This window comes from Cygnus olor, chromosome 1 (assembly GCF_009769625.2).
Source record: "Cygnus olor isolate bCygOlo1 chromosome 1, bCygOlo1.pri.v2, whole genome shotgun sequence".
Taxonomy (NCBI): domain Eukaryota; kingdom Metazoa; phylum Chordata; class Aves; order Anseriformes; family Anatidae; genus Cygnus; species Cygnus olor.
Genome location: NC_049169.1, coordinates 39,275,535 through 39,291,334, shown reverse-complemented (window position 1 = coordinate 39,291,334; position 15,800 = coordinate 39,275,535). Strand labels below are relative to the sequence as shown.

General features: G+C 42.5%; 1 protein-coding gene across 2 annotated transcripts in view; it reads right to left on the bottom strand.

Moving 5' to 3' along the window:
• Positions 1 to 15,583, bottom strand: part of TPH2 (tryptophan hydroxylase 2) — a 52,115-nt gene extending 36,532 nt beyond the window's left edge. Inside the window, exons 1-6 of one of the 2 annotated variants that reach the window (XM_040553439.1) lie at positions 15,299 to 15,583; positions 11,314 to 11,466; positions 10,077 to 10,260; positions 9,872 to 9,972; positions 6,198 to 6,265; positions 34 to 230 (exon numbers count right to left, since the gene is read on the bottom strand). In XM_040553439.1, coding sequence (XP_040409373.1) covers positions 34 to 230; positions 6,198 to 6,265; positions 9,872 to 9,972; positions 10,077 to 10,260; positions 11,314 to 11,466; positions 15,299 to 15,397 — 802 coding nt within the window. In that variant the 5' untranslated portion in view covers positions 15,398 to 15,583. The remainder of the gene's footprint in view (positions 1 to 33; positions 231 to 6,197; positions 6,266 to 9,871; positions 9,973 to 10,076; positions 10,261 to 11,313; positions 11,467 to 15,298) is intronic. The other variant, XM_040553448.1, reaches the window with a different exon arrangement.
• Between the last annotated feature and the right edge of the window lie 217 nt (positions 15,584 to 15,800).

Sequence of the window (15,800 nt, the reverse complement as noted above, 5' to 3'; positions counted from 1 at the left end):
ACTATCTATTGATAAATCAAATATGAATCTTACCTTTAAGGAAAATAGAAACATCTTCTAGCTGAGGCACATTATCCTCTCTATATCCACAGTACTTAGTCAGCAGAGGAAAGTTTTTTAAATATTCACGACAAGCATGGGTGGGATACAGTTTACTGAGTTCCCTAAATACCACCCCCCATGTCTTAATTTCTTCAGCTGTGTACTCCACTCTGGGAATGGGTTGACCACTGGAAAATAAAATTAAAAAAAAAAGGAATGGAAACAGATTCTAAATAGATTCTGGATAACAAAATTTCTGTTAGAAGTATTAATTAAACAAAACTACGTAGAGCTTATTTAAAAAAATATTTTGAAATAACAACTAGATGCTTCTTTCTTGGAGTTTCTTCCCTATGTTACATTGTACATATCCCATTTATTACATAAGAACTGCATTTCTTATTAAGCAATGAGATTATTTCTTAATCTTTGTATATATCATATTAGAAAGATGGATTTCTTACATAATGTGTTTGTATACCAAACTAATAGCTCTGTTTTCTGCTGCTGATGCCTTTGCAATCATTAGCTGAAGATCCTAATTCAGTCTAATGTGTATACTCAGTAAGACCATCAGTAGACTTCACGCTCTATCCATTCTGTAACATGCATTATATTCACAGAGCATCATTGCCTAAAATTTTACAAAGTGAAGATTAGGCAATTATGTAGATGTTTAGAAATACTAGGATCCAATCAAAATACATAAATTTATTGTTTTTATTGATGTTTAAATGTGTAGGTGTGTTTGGAACCCCGAATTCAGGACTGCATGACGAGGAAGCTCAACTCAGAGCCAACAGCCTAGCCTGAGGGAAACTAAGCCTCTAAATACATCTCAATATTTTTCTTCTGCACAATTCCTCTGCCTTCTCTCCCTTACTCAGATGCATAGAAATTGCAAAGCAGGAGCCTCCCAGGGTGCCTGCTAATCTGTTTCTGACATCCAAGATTTGCCTTAGTTGTTACAGCTAATTCAAAGCTGACTGACAGCATTGAGTGTGAAGGGCTCCCTCCAATTTGCACTGCCTTGTATTTAGCTTTAAGGAACTTCCCACAGCACGGTCTTCAACTCACATTAAGAATTCCCTCTGGAAACTTTACAATCTTTCTCTGGATTTAATGTTCACAATCTATTGTATGTAATCATGAAATCTGCTACGTTCCAAGCTATCCTTCTCTTTTCCCAGGCCATTACCAAGCACAGATGAGCAAAGGGATTCACAGAATCCCCTTCCAGTCCCCTTAGTCCCTATCTCCCACTCCCGTGCCACAGAAGGCACCCCCAGCTCAGTGCTGCAGTGTCATTCAGAGTCCCAGACAGCAGACCTGAGTGGCTGGCCCACCAAAGGGGTGCACCAGGCATGTGGAAGTCTCACTGCAGCAGGAGAGCTGCAGCACTGTGCATTTGCCAGCAGGCTGTCTCCTTCCTGGCTCTCACCTGGTTCATAATCCCATCTCCACCATGCCAGGTAACAAAGAACGAGCCCTCGTGTCACATGCAATTGCTGCTATGCAGTCCCTATACGCACTAGAGAAGAGCATCTGCCCTACATTTGTTTGTGGCTGTCCTTTATTGAAAACTTACTATTTAATCCCTGTGCCTTTCACTACATCAAGGTATTTTGATCCATAGCAGTACCTGTCAGTTAAAGGCTACTTTGTGTGAGGCACTCACGCTTGTCAAAGACTCTCTGAACATACAATGTGTTAAATCTGCTAGCTCCCTTTCAGCCACGCTTTTGCAGACCTGACAAGAATTGCAATGCGTTTAGCGGAGCATTTCTCACCAGCAGAAGCTGCGTTAGCTCCATGTCCATTATACAGCGGGAGTCAGCCCTCCACATCTACCATCTGTCCTCACCAGTACACTCCACCAACCTTACACTGCTTGCCAGCTGATGGAAAGCATAATTCCAAATTGTACTATGCACACCAGGTATTTTCCCTTTTCCTTAGAGCCAACATCTACAACAACATCATCAACATTCTGCCCGTACAGGTCAGCAAAGCTGAAGAAATCTGGGCACCAATGAAAAAAAAAATCAAGTTTCTATTTAGCCTGTCATTAGAGAGGTATAAAGAAGATCAAGGACCTGAACCTTGTTCATTGTTCACTACGGCGTTTGTAACTTTGTTACTGTTTCAATTAATTCATTAGTACTGAAATAAGGTTCACTGAACATTAATTCCTTATTAGAATTTATGCCTAGGAGGGCTGGTCTTACTTCCAGATGATGGTGATGCTGCTTTACAGAGATCACAGTAGCCAGACTTGAGGGAGGACTACGCCATTTTCACTCAGCCCTGCAAAGCTCAGTTTTCTCACCCTCTTACTTCAGCAAGCAAGCCCCACCTTGCAACTCATCACCCAATAAATCATATGAGCGGCAAGCCTGCAAAAACAGTTTTCTTGTGGCTGAGGAAGACAACTCTACAGGCTAACCTTACCTGATTTTTTATCTCCTCTTATTAAAACAGGGTCTTTCCATTTTGCCATGGTCATGAGCTATCAACTCCCATTATGAATTCCCTCTATAAACCTCATATTTTTCCTCCAGATTTAATTTTCTCAACACTTTTTCAATCCCTAATTGCAAGCCCAGTCTCAAAGGGCTAATTAGCAAGATTAACACATTTTCACTATCTCTAGGATAGAAGCTAACTGAAGGAGGGAGGAATATTTATTTTTTAGTCCATTTATTTCATACAGCTGATCTTCATTGATGTGCTCTATCAACATGTCTTTGGCTTTAACACCTAGCAACAGCAAGTAGCTGTTCCTCCAGGTTTGATTCTTAGTGTTTTTTTTCTCCCTTTCCACTACTGAGGGCTCTTTATATTCCACCAAAGCGGAGTATCTCCTGCTACAGAACAATAGCAACTCATAAAAGAAATGCCAATCAGGGATTTTCAACTCAACAGTTTTTGACAGAGCCAGTTACTTACAGCCAATTCTTTGTAGCCAAATCTTTTTTTTTCTTTTTTTTCTTTCTTAAATCTGAGAGGTTCAAGACAATGCTCTAAATTTGTCTCAAAGGGAAGTACTCCTTATACCAGAACTGTCATCTACATTACCAAGAAGTTCTCCCAACATTTCCTGCCAAAGCTGTTCTTTTTGTATAAGTAAGTATATAGTCATCAGACTGCCGGAGAGGGTGTTACGAGATTGCAATGCAGTGTCAAGACACCTAAATTAGTTTTGAATGCACCAGCATGGGTAACAGAAATAGCTTGGCTGTAGCAGCACAGGGTCCTCACAGAGCTGATTTACCCCATCTCAGGCTGCCTCTGCAGGGCAGACATCTGGGAAGAGAGACTGACCGCACAGCCCAGTGGAAATGGCACTTCAGTGGGGTGAAGATAGTTGCTTCAGCAGACCTGAGAAGTATGCATGGGTTTTTAACCACGTCTTAGGTAACTGCTCTAATTACTGGCATCTCAGACATTTTTATTTTGGTGTTGTTCCTGGATAAAAACACTTAAAGCATCTTGTTTTCCTGCTGCTGATAATACCAGAAAGAGTTTGAAAACTTTTTAGATGTTTGAAAATACTATCGGGATGAGGGAGTATTTCTGAGCAGCTTTGCTGAAGTGCAACATCTGGCCTTCAAATAACTTCTCTTTGGGGTTGTTTGTTTATTGTAATTTGCCTGCAGAAATGCTCATTGAGCCTTCAAAATCTAAGGAAGGAAAAGAATTCTCATTTCCTTTATCTGTTTGTTTTTTGTTTTCTGGGAACATGAAAGATTTTTCTAAGAAGACGTTTCTCACTAGTTTCAGAGGGAAAAAAAATCCTTGTAGCAGAAGACCAACCACTGCTCAGTGAACCAGCAGAACCTTTTCAGCACTTAGGCAGCTAAGAGGGGAAGAAGGGAGGAAGATATTTCCAGCAGCTTAACAACTGTGAAATGCAGGGCACTACTGCTACCACCATGGATAAATGGAGAACTGTCCAAGTTTACTGAGAGAGCTCTACAAGTGCACACAGTCTGCCCTCATCCACAGGTACCTGCTTGACACTTCACACAAATGCTAGGCAAGAATAACTAACTCTACAGCAAGAATTAGACTGGGGAAAAAAATTGATCAGTTGCAAACAAACAAAAACCCTGTCTCAACTTATATTTGAAAACTGGCTAACTTAGGACTTACCCAGTCAAAGGGAGCAAGGAAGCTTCTCCACCAAGCAGCACCCTGCCCCAGCAGGCAGAAGTCCAGTGTGCTGGATGAGTGCCACGAGCACCCAGCTAAACAAATGCCACCGTGGGCTGAAGAAAGGGGAACCAAACACTGGCACTTGGACATTTGTTAGATTGGTTATGGCATAACAACAGGAATGGGACAAAAGCAAACAAGAAACATAATCGGGATTATATGGTCACAAAGCAGAGTTAACCTTCCTGTCTCCACCCCTAGCCTTCTGCAGCCTGTGGATTAGCCTTACATCAAAAACAAAAAGTAGAACCAAAATCCCTTCAAAAATCCTTTTCTGAATTGCTTCCTGACAGGATGTGCCTTCTGTGAAGGCAGCAAAAACTGTTGCACTTTGTATCCTTTAAACAAGATACATAGAAATCTCAGTCGAGAAAAATTAAAAATCTGAAAAAGTAAAATGGAAAAATGGAAAAGAACATGAAATTAGTATGTTCTCTCCCTTGATAATGAGGACAAACAAAACAGTATGATTAGAATTAGTTGAATGCTTATGTGACAAGAAAATTGCAACGCAGTAGGTATTTGTAGGTAGCACAGAAAGTTTCCTAACTTCCAGGGATGTCAGCAAATTGAAAATACGGACTTGACATGGAAAAAAGATCAAAAGGAGGAACCACATGGAGTGTACTTGTGTGCGGGCACCAGGTCCATTAACTACAGGGAAACCCACTGAATGAATTCTGAGTTTACAGCTGTGGTGGCAAAATTCATAAAAAGCATTTTGCAGCATCCAGCATATTAAGTGCATGAAAAGAATCGTAACTCCTTTTTCAGTGAAAAATCAAATAAAAATTTCAGGCTTCAGCAAGTTGAGGCCCTGATATCTTCCTGGCTCTATGGAAACTACTGATGTATGGGGGGGGAATCAAGGGGGACACCTAATTCTGCTGGGCTCTTCAAAATAAAACTCTTTAAACCACAACTGTACTGTGATATTATGTCAAGGATTTTTCACAAAACAACACAGATAAACAGCATCCAGGGTTCATAGACTCTTTCAGAGTGCACATCACATCCAAATACTGAAGAAATTGCTTTAGCCCCTGTCCGCATCAAGGTCAGGACTGTATTGGGCACCAACTCTCTTTAGTAATCAAAAATCATTCTAGCAGTAGGAGTAAGGAGCAGTAATTCTTTGTCAGGGATTCAAACATTGCTTCCTATATTGGATAGCCTGTACAGACTCAAGTTTTCCTTCCAGCTCCCTTCTCTTTTTCTTTTCTTTCTCCTCTCTGTGTCATGTTTGTCACATATGGAGTATCCCATGCAACAACATATTCCTGCTCCTACCTCAAGAAGCTCACCCTTAAGTCAATATGTAGTTTTGGGGGGTTCTGAACACCCTCGGGACCCGACTCTTATGTCCTGGCAGCGCTTCTGCAGGTAGTGATACGAGTTATTTAATAATTGTTACTGACTAGTTTTGAGAGTTCATCCTATACCAATGGTAGGAATCAAACTGTTGTGACAAACACAACACTTGTATGAAGCAGGGGAAGTGTACAGCACTCCTACTATGTACAACGTTTTCCTCTGGGTGCCACTCCAGGTATGTGTAGCAATTCTCTTCACAACAAGCACCGTTTTCTTTGGTCAAAATAGTGAGTAATGATTTGGCATCCAGTGACCATGCAGGGACACTGGCTATGTGTGATTCAGTAGTACATCACTTTTTCATTAATAAAAGAGTTCCCTAAGTTTAACCAGCTATGAATAAAATGCGGAAAAGATAGAGCTCACATTTCGAGTGCTTTACTTGCCTGTATCTGTATTGAAAATGTAACAGGATTCCAAGCATCAGGTTTGTGATTTATAGGCTACACTAGCAAAAGTTTAAAGGATGACGTTGTCTGCTGCAAAACTTCATCCTACAGAATTAAGTAGAGCATGAATTCTAACTAGTCAGCAGCACAGGGAAGAATTATACCAGTACTTACTATTTATAGCTCATGGCAACATCCACGAAGTACTTTCTTCTCTGTCGATAGACATTGTCTTTAAATCCCTTTAGTGAGGAAGAAGAGAGTAATTTATAATAAAGATAGAAAATTAGCTGTAAGAATTATAAAATAAATCATTGAAGTGTTTATTTAATAAAAAATTATACTGTATTTTGATTAACACCATCTACTGGACTGTAAGAGAAGACAAGGATTTTCTTTTTCCCCCACCAAAGTCCCACAGGAGTATTTTCAAGACAGGTTTGTGCATAGTTGTCATTCAGCCAAGACAGCGAAAAAGGGAAACTTTTTCCTTGTCATTTCATCTCATGCAGGTTTTCCTTAATCTGAATGGAGATCTACGGCAGGCATCAAGCAGAATAACTGACCTTTTCTTAATGCATCTGTCATCACTAGAAGACTGAAGTGCTCAGGGTTCATAAGTAACTCATTTTGAAGACGCTGCTTCAGCAGTTGCCATCTTAACCAACACATCAGGGACTGAACCATCAGCCTCCAACAACAAATACATACATTGCTTCAATTTGAGTTACAGAGGAAACACTTCACATTGTAGACTACAGCAGGCTCTTACCTTTCGCATATTTAGCACTAAAGAGCTGTATAAAACATGCACACCAGTCAGTTACAGCCCTTCAAGCTATTCAAAACTAAACCATCATTTCTTCTGTACCTATAAAAGATTTGGACACTTCAGGTTTTAGACTACAAAAGTTATCTACTTTCAAAGCAGGAATTGTAACCTCTTGAAGATGAAAGAGAGTAAACAGCTATCTAAGCTCCACAGTTAGTAGCCCAGAAAATGCATTTAAATTTCCTCAAGTGTCATGACCTAAACGGGCTGCTCCCATCACCTAGGCACAGCTGAAAAAGAAAATGCCACTTTTTTTCCTTACAGCTCACGTACACAAACACAACTCAACAAAAGGAATTAAAAGACAATGTCTTGATTTGAAATGTTTGTATGAGTTTATACGATAAAACTTGGAAGGTATTTTACTGCCCTATAACCAAAGCTGTACTGCTAGGGCAGAGTATGGGAGAATGTCAGAGGACTGCAGAAAACCTCCAAGCCTCCGCTCTCACACAAGGTAGCAAAGGCATTATACAATCTGTTTTCTTCCTTGGCATTCATTTGGTTATTGACTTGCTGTACATACCTATTGTGAGATCAGTTACTTCATAAACTCAAGCACATATCTGTCCTCTCTGAACCTGTGTTTGTGTGGCCTGCTTTCAACAGAGCATAGCGCTTCCCCTGCAAAATGCAACTGAAGGGTACAGAATGACACATTATAATGACACTGCCTACACAGAAAAGCTTTTTGATAGACAAAAATTTGCTGAAATTTTGGGGAATATCCTTGTCTGCTTAATACCTTTTGACATTAGCATTATGTTACTCGGCTATAGACCATTCAACAGACAAGGCTGTTTAGGCTGGACATCAGGAAGAGGTTCTTCACCGAGAGGGTGGTCGCACACTGGAACAGGCTCCCCAGTGAAGCAGTCACTGCACCAAGCCTGTATGAATTTAAGAAGTGATTGGACTGTGCACTTAGTCACATGGTCTAAAATTTTGGGTAGACCTATGCAGTGCCAGGAGTTGGACTTGATGATCCTTATGGGTCCCTTCCAACTCGGGACATTCTATGATTCTATGACAAAATGGGATGGACAACAGCACAGGTAACTTAAAGGTCCATCATGTGCAGTGAAATCAAGACTGAAACTATTAGCCAGTTCGGAGGTGGTTAGTATCTAAAGTGTGCTATTCTGGTTCCATAATGGGGTAATTCTCTTTGGTCCTCTGGCATCTACATACCAGCACGAAGGAACAGAGCAGGCACCAGAACCAGCATCTGAAAGGCCAGTCACAGATTTTAAGAACTCTTCCCCCACCTCTAATACCTAGTGTGCTGCATAGGCTAACAAATGGTGTGTAAATTATGTTTATAAGAGTTCCCCCAAGTGTAAAATATATATTCATATAATGCAAATGTCTTTTTTCATTGTCTGTAAAAGTGAATGCAGATTTTCAGCAAAGCACTCAAGAATTTAATGAAGGCACCCGCTCAGAACATAAAACACTATCAAATGGCCCGTCACAATCATCAACTCAAGCCTAGAATGAGTTGCCATTAAGGCCTCTGTTTGAACCAAATTACTGTTAATGGCTGAAGGTAATCAACAGATTTTTCTATTCTGAAAAAAGAGTAGGTAAATCCTAGCTTGTCATCAAGAAGTACGTGGCAGAAATCAGGACCCAGGAACGTCTCTAACTGTGGGCCCACAGAGCAGGAAGGGCTCATGCTCTGCAGAGGTGGCTGGAAACCAAGCAAGGTGCTGATGCTTATCATGGCTGATAGGCAAGTGACACCAGGGACAGGGAAATGAGAGTGCCAGGGGACATGGTGATGATGCCAGTTTGCTCATGTATATCTGCACCCAAGACCCTGCCACAGTACTGTGGCTGTAGGAGCTATGGAGCAGCCAGGGCAGGAGGCAGCGGTCTGACTGCCACTTGTGCGCTGCACAGAGCCCTAAGCACTTGGCCACCAGGAGTGCCTTCCTCTCCTTAGCCAAGGCAGCCACTAGGGAAGAGCCCAGACAGGCACTGTAACACCATGGTATGGCACAAATGCACCTTTGGAGTCCCCTACACTGAACTGATCTATGTGAATGCATTTAAAAACTATCCTGCACACCGCCAATGAAAAGATGTGTGACAAAAAGCAAAGGAGACTATAGCCTACAACTAGTTTTTAATCTGAATCTGGAACAAGACAGTCTTATGGCCAGGTATTTTAGTTCATTACTTCCCTTCATCTGGAAGTTGAAGTTTCCTACGATATCAGTTGAACCCCTCTTTTTTTCTCAAATGGTTAAAAAAACACTTTGGAGTAGGAACAAATACAATTAGTTGACACCAGTAATGCTCAGCCAAGGTGTCCAAAGGCAGAAACCGATTTGAAACAAGTGAAAAAACTTCCAACACAAATGCTTGAAATCATCTGGCATTTAAAAACTCAGAGGTTAAGCATTTATGGATATAAGCAGAAAAAAATCTTTTTATTTGCCTCTTGCATTGAACATTTGGTACTACTGCAGATATTGCTTATATGAAATGCAAGCTTTTGTCTCCTGTCACTAAAGACAGGAAACAATGTGAAGCGCCTTTCCACCTGCTGCATCCATGCAGAGAAAGGAACATGTGGCTCTGTTCTATTTTGTAATTATCTTCTGAGTGCCCAGGATGTCTTTCTCCATAATTCTTTCTTCTGTGACACCTAGGTTAACCTCAGTTCTTATCTAAGAGCCACTTGTGACAGAACCTAAGGTCGCATTGATCTAAACTCCTCAGTTTGTCTGAAAGCTTCTATCAACCAGCTAATTAAAAAATAAATAAGTGAAGGCAGGACAAAAGGGAACAAAGTTGTTCAAGAGTGAATAAGTTTTCTGGGTGACTTCCTTCTTGCATGTCCAACTACAGAAAAGGAGAATTGATTCACTGAGAACACTGAAGAGAACTAAATCCCCACCTTCTGAGAATTCAGAAAAGTACTCAAAATCAGCAGTCAGCAGGCTTTTTATTTGACTGGCAAACAACTTGAAGAAATTATCTACAACACAATTTTTGTTACACTTACAGGGTGATCTGCATCGAGCTCAGATCCATACATCAAAACTCTCTGTGAGCATTTGTCTAATTCAGATATCTTCCTGGGGAACCAAGGGACACAGTCAAGATCTGCAGAAGACAGAATGCAAGTTGAATGTATTGAGTATGAGACTGAGATACATGTCCAAAAAGTTTGTCAGTGTCTAAAGCGAGTGACATGAAAGGAGCCTTGCCTTCCTCATCAGTCCAGATGTTTTCTGGTGGATTGAGAGACACGATATTAGTTTGAAACTTGAGCAACTGGATTAGTTCATTAAATTCTTTTTTACTGCAGTCACAGTCCACAAAAATTTCCACCTCTGAGTTCCTTCTCTTTGATTTTCGTGATTCAATATGAACCATGCTGACATGTTTCTCCTGTGGAAAGATGAAATAATGGATTAAGTATAGCCATATCAGTTAGAATGGTAATATTGATGGCATGTTCTTTAGGAAAACTTTTTCAAGTTTTAGATGAAGGTCCCCCTCTGGTACAGCCAACTAGTAGTTTCTGTTTTTCCACCTCTGGACTTACATAGTAGATAATCCTTTCACTGGCACACTCTGTAAGGAATGTATACAATGCATCTCCTTAGCTAACTCGTTTATCTAACATTCACAGAAGGAAAAGCCTCCATCTGCTGAGGGGTTTGAACCTGCTATTTGTAGACTAGTTATAAAGCCAAGTGGGATCATTTTGATGATCTGTTCCTGAGTAACACAGGCCATAGGACTCCCCTGCATGTTTCCAGCTGGCACAGTGCTAACAGTTTTAGACATTCTCTTCAGAAGTAAGAAGAGTGGTTTTGATATACCCTGGGTTGAGAAGAGAAGACTTACAGCCTAAGACTTGCATCACACTGCTCTGCTTTAATTATCCTCAGACATGCCTCAAAGTCTTCTCCAGTTTATTAATGAGGTAAGCAGACTACATCGAGTACCAGCAGCCTGACTGAAAACCACCAATTGCATGGGGATCTATACAGGAACCAATACTTCACAATTTACGTTCAAGTTAGACTCAAAGCCCTGACCCTGCAAGCACTTAAAGGTGCATTTAAATTTATGACCAAACATTGTCCTGCAGCAAGGCTGCCATCACCATCTGACTCCAGGCATATAACTTAGGTGCTGAACTGCTCTCTGAAAGTGCTTTCTTTCATCATAGTCTGTACAGAGAACTTCAAACCTAATTTACGGTATTGAGAATCACACTTTGGCAATCTAAAGTGAATGGTGTGAACATCAACATCACTGTTAAACTTTGTTCCAGAAAACTCTTTGTGAGTCCAAAATGCTTTGTTGAATGATCCATAAAATTTGAAGTTACACTCTGCAGAATTCAATAAAAGTAACTGCACTCCCCGGTGCATTAATTTACACCAACAAACAACCTGACCTTCCTCAGTCTGGTCCACAGAATGACTTTACCTGGAAGAGCCGGAGAGCTTTCACCAATCCACCAACTTCATTCTTCAAGGAAAACACCACAGCTGTCTTTCCACCTTCAGAAGCCGATTCACCTTTCCCATTTCCCTTATTCCCTTTCTTTTCCTCGTTTTTCCCAGAAGTCGACCTGTTTAGCTACAAATGGATAAAGAACATCATTTCAGATGCAAAAGGGCATTTCCCAAAATTAAGTCTGTGTACATGAAGAGAAATACTTGTTAGAAAAATAACTGAATGGAACCCATCCAGACTTAAATTAAAGGTTAATTCATTCACTTGAAACTAGAATCATAATTCAAAAGCATCTGTTAGAGATGATTGTGTAAAAGTTCAGTTCTTTAAAAAAAATGAAAGGAAAAGCATATGAAGGCATAAGATACAAGTATAACGATACTATTAGGGCAATGCTATTGTTAGTAATAAACAAAGTGAACAGAGATTTTCAGAATTAGTGCAAAACCACTAATTGCGGTGATGCTACTGTAATTTGTAGGAGTCAATTTATGCTGATTTACACTGGTCTGTATTTTTGTACTATCCGTTGTCAGAGTCCAATACGCTCTGTCCAGCTGCTTTCAGATATTCCACACGTGGCAAGTGTAATGTTTAATATCAAATTTACTTCTTTGAAGATATCTGATGTTACCCCAGAGTGATACGCAACGTACTGAAGACGCAATACAAAGGTAAGCTACACTTAGCAAAACACAGCAGAGACAACCCACAGTTCAGTCACAGGACCAATGCGATTTGCATTACTGGTCCCTATGCTACGCTCACTGTCACACTACCACACAACCAGAATCCCCAGGAAGGGATATGAGGGCTGCAGCCAGCTCAAGCCCACCGATCTCTGAAATCCTCCTGTTCGTTGCTTAGTTTCTATACCCCAAGTTGGGCTGAGCCGTGCATTCACTCCCCTCCTACAGCTCTGGGACTCAGGGAGACATTCACACCCCTCTAATGAACTCAGGGAGAAACATTTACACCACCAGCTGATCCATTTCACTGCTGACAGCTGTTCACCTAAACTCCCCTCTGTGTTGAGAGGAAGTCAACTTCTTTGCAGCTGCTGTGGCCAGTCACACCCCGCACGATTCCCTGAGCTTCACTGGCACGTCCTCCTGCCCACCTCCACTGAGCCTTCCTCCCTCGTAGGTAGGGGTTTAGTGGTCAGTCACAGTCATTACATTCACAGCATAACGCTTACGTTATCTGTCATAGCACAGTTAATGTTGCTATGTAAGGTCATTCTTCCCCAAGGAAATAAAACCCCTGGTGGTTATACATATGAGGACAGAAACACAAGCTGAGACTGCACCTCCCACAAGAAGTGAGCTGGCTGAGGAACTCCTGAAAAAATAAAGGAAATCACACCATCCTTGGCCACTCTTACAACCTTCTCTTAATTTACAGGGTAAAAATTCTGCTTTAAGCCATATTTCATCCAGTAGCTTCCAAAAAAAATTATCAACATATATTTTGTCGAGATGCCAACGGTACAGTGAGTCAGGCTTTATAGACAATTTTGATAACGCTGACCATAGTTTTCAAAAAAACAGTCTGCATTTTCCAATGCCCAGGTTGTGGCTCCTGGAAAAATGACATGCCCAGCGAGAAGGTAACTGGTTTTTGAATAACAGCATCACCTGTAATACGAACGCTAAAAGAAAAAATGTGCCATAGAAATTAAGATTCATATACAGGTATTCCATAACTGTTTGGTAAATTGTAAAACAGCAATAAAAGGAAAATAGCACCCAAATAAATGGAGTTTTTAAACAGGTCTCAACAGCTGATTAAAGCCAAGATAAATCTATTCTTGTTTTTTTGCCTTTCATGTAGGGCTGTCAAGGCAGGTTATCCCACCTGTATAATGTCTGAGGACCTGTGACGATGGGCTTCAGACAAGTCTCCCTGTGCTTCTAAAAGATTTTAGAAGATTTCATCAAACGCTCCATGACGCAGGAAAAAAGTCAGTAACCTTTAGTCTAATTCCTCTTCAAATTGGATTATTTAAGATAGTTTTCTTAGAAATAGATATTGCTGACAGAGGAGGTATTTGCATCACATCCACCTCAATGCATCCACACGGTTCACATCAAACTGGAATATCTCCTCCCACTGCTGAATGAGACCACAGCTCTCAAGTCAGCTCTCACTCGATATTCTGAGGCTTTTTTTTTTTTAAAAAAAAAGGAAAAAAAAGCACAAGAATGCGCTGAATTAAGAGGAGGGATAGTTGAAATGCATCTTCTTACCAAAAGCTACTCTTTAAAACAGTACAAGTTAAACAACCCACACTCCTTTCAGGGCATGCTGAAGAGTTTGTGGTCTCTTCTCATCCTTTATTAGATCACACAAACTGGAAAAGTAATTCTGCTTGTAAAATGGCATACGTAGGGTTTTAAACATTTACTTTGCAGTAATTGAGCTTATACGATTCTGCTTGGTAGGAGGGTTGCTTAGGAGAAGGTCACTTTGGCTTTAACTTCAATATAGTCGGGATTAACTTAACTAGTACTTGGGATTTGGCTGAGGAATTTTCACACATACCAAGAACACAACCTCCACACAAAGTGGCAAAGATACTATTTATATAGCATCCGTGCTTTTCCACTGTGTGCTGCTTTCTGGAAGCTACGTACAGAGGATCATGCGGTCAGCTGAGTGCCTGAGAATCTCGGTACCATTGATCCCTCCAGAAAACAAGAGCACTTGGCACCTTCCAAGACTGTCCCAGGTTCACCAACACTTCCAAGTGAGCTTTACCTGAAGTGATGACTGAAAGCCTCTCTCAAGTATACGAAAACTAATTGAGATGACTCTAGTAGGGGGCTGTGATACTGCAAGAACTCAAATCTTATCAGCCACGCATATTAATACACTTGATAATTAAATAATGACTAGCAGATCAACTTTCCTAATGAAAACAAATTCTCTAGAGCAAGCACAAATACTCAAGAATGAAAGAGCAACCTACAGCAGGACACAGTGAAGTAACTCAAATATGAAAACTGTGAAATGAGTTTATCGCAGTTCATTCAATATTGCCAACAGAAATAAAGCACGTACAGGAAAGAGAAAGGGCATTTCATGTTTTACTATAAAGACTGGTTCACAACTGGTACAAACTGGTGTATTCTGTTGGATCTATTCAAATTATCAGAGCCTCCACACACTGTGGATTTGGCATAAAGTTTTATGGGAGTTAGGTACTGATAACCTTAAATATTTAACATATTCATAGCAGATTACATTATAGCATCCGTTAACATTCTTTATTATTAATAAAGCAAACCTGCTCAAATCCCTTTACCTGTAAGCACACAGAAGCGTGTCCCGTGCTCGGGATCACCCAGGCACCTGTCGCACCCGTACGGTCACCTCACAGAGGGCTGCTCCTGCCTCCTGACACCACCTCAGCGGGGAAATGCCCACACCTGCCCCACACAAGGCTGCAGGACGTCCCACTACCCCTGCGGGCCGGGGATGGATGCCTGGAAGCTCCCAGTTCCATCAAAGCTGCTCAGCAATGGAGGTGTCAGCACCAGGCGTACGCTCGTACGACTTGCTACTATAAAAGTGTTTTAAAAACCACGCTAGGAGGCTTACACGTGCTTTGACAAGGTGGATGCTACTGGTACAGCACACAGACACCGGGAGCACCGCCGGGCTTTCAAACCCCAGCGCTCACAGACAGCCGAGCCGGACCCCAGCGCTTTGCTGTCACTGCAGCGGAGCGGCGAGGCTTGCGGCTCCGGCAAAACTTTTGCTGTGGCTCGAAGCCACTTCCAAAGCAGCAGCTGGTTAAACCGCAAAGCGGCTGCCTGCCCGCACAGCGCCGACCCCCGGGAGCACCCGGGTGCCCGGGCAGCACGGCTCCCCTCCCTCCTTCCCTCCCCAGCCGGGACCGAGCCGAACCGGGCTTCCCTTCGGCGCCCCCGCTCCCAGCCCCGGCACTTACGGTGAGGCCGGCGGGGCGCTCCTCCGGCAGGGCCGAGTCGAGCGAGAAGCCCCTCCGCGCCCAGTACTTGCTGGAGAACATCATCATGGCGGGCTGCATGGGGCCGGCCGGGCGGGGGCAGCGCCGCGCTCTGAGCCTCGCCCGCGGCGCCTCCTTTTATCCGCCCCCGCCGACACCGGCGGAAACCCGACATGGGGCGACCCGGCGCCGGTGGCAGGGGGGCGCTCACGGCCTCCGCTGACCGCAGCCCCCGGGGCAGAGCCCAGCCCGAGCCCCCTCGGGACCCCCTCAGGAGCCGCAGGCGGCCGAAACCCCGTGGGGCGCCGCTGTGAGGAGGCTCCCCAGGGCCGGCCCCAGGCAGTGGGTTCGGTTCTTCACTCGTCAACGCGAGGGGCTGGGGCACCGAAAGAGGCAGCAGGAGGTCACCTGGCCCAGCGGGGCATGCTGGATCATTAATTGTTTAATTAAAACACCTTCATGTGGATTCCGACTCCGTGTGCTT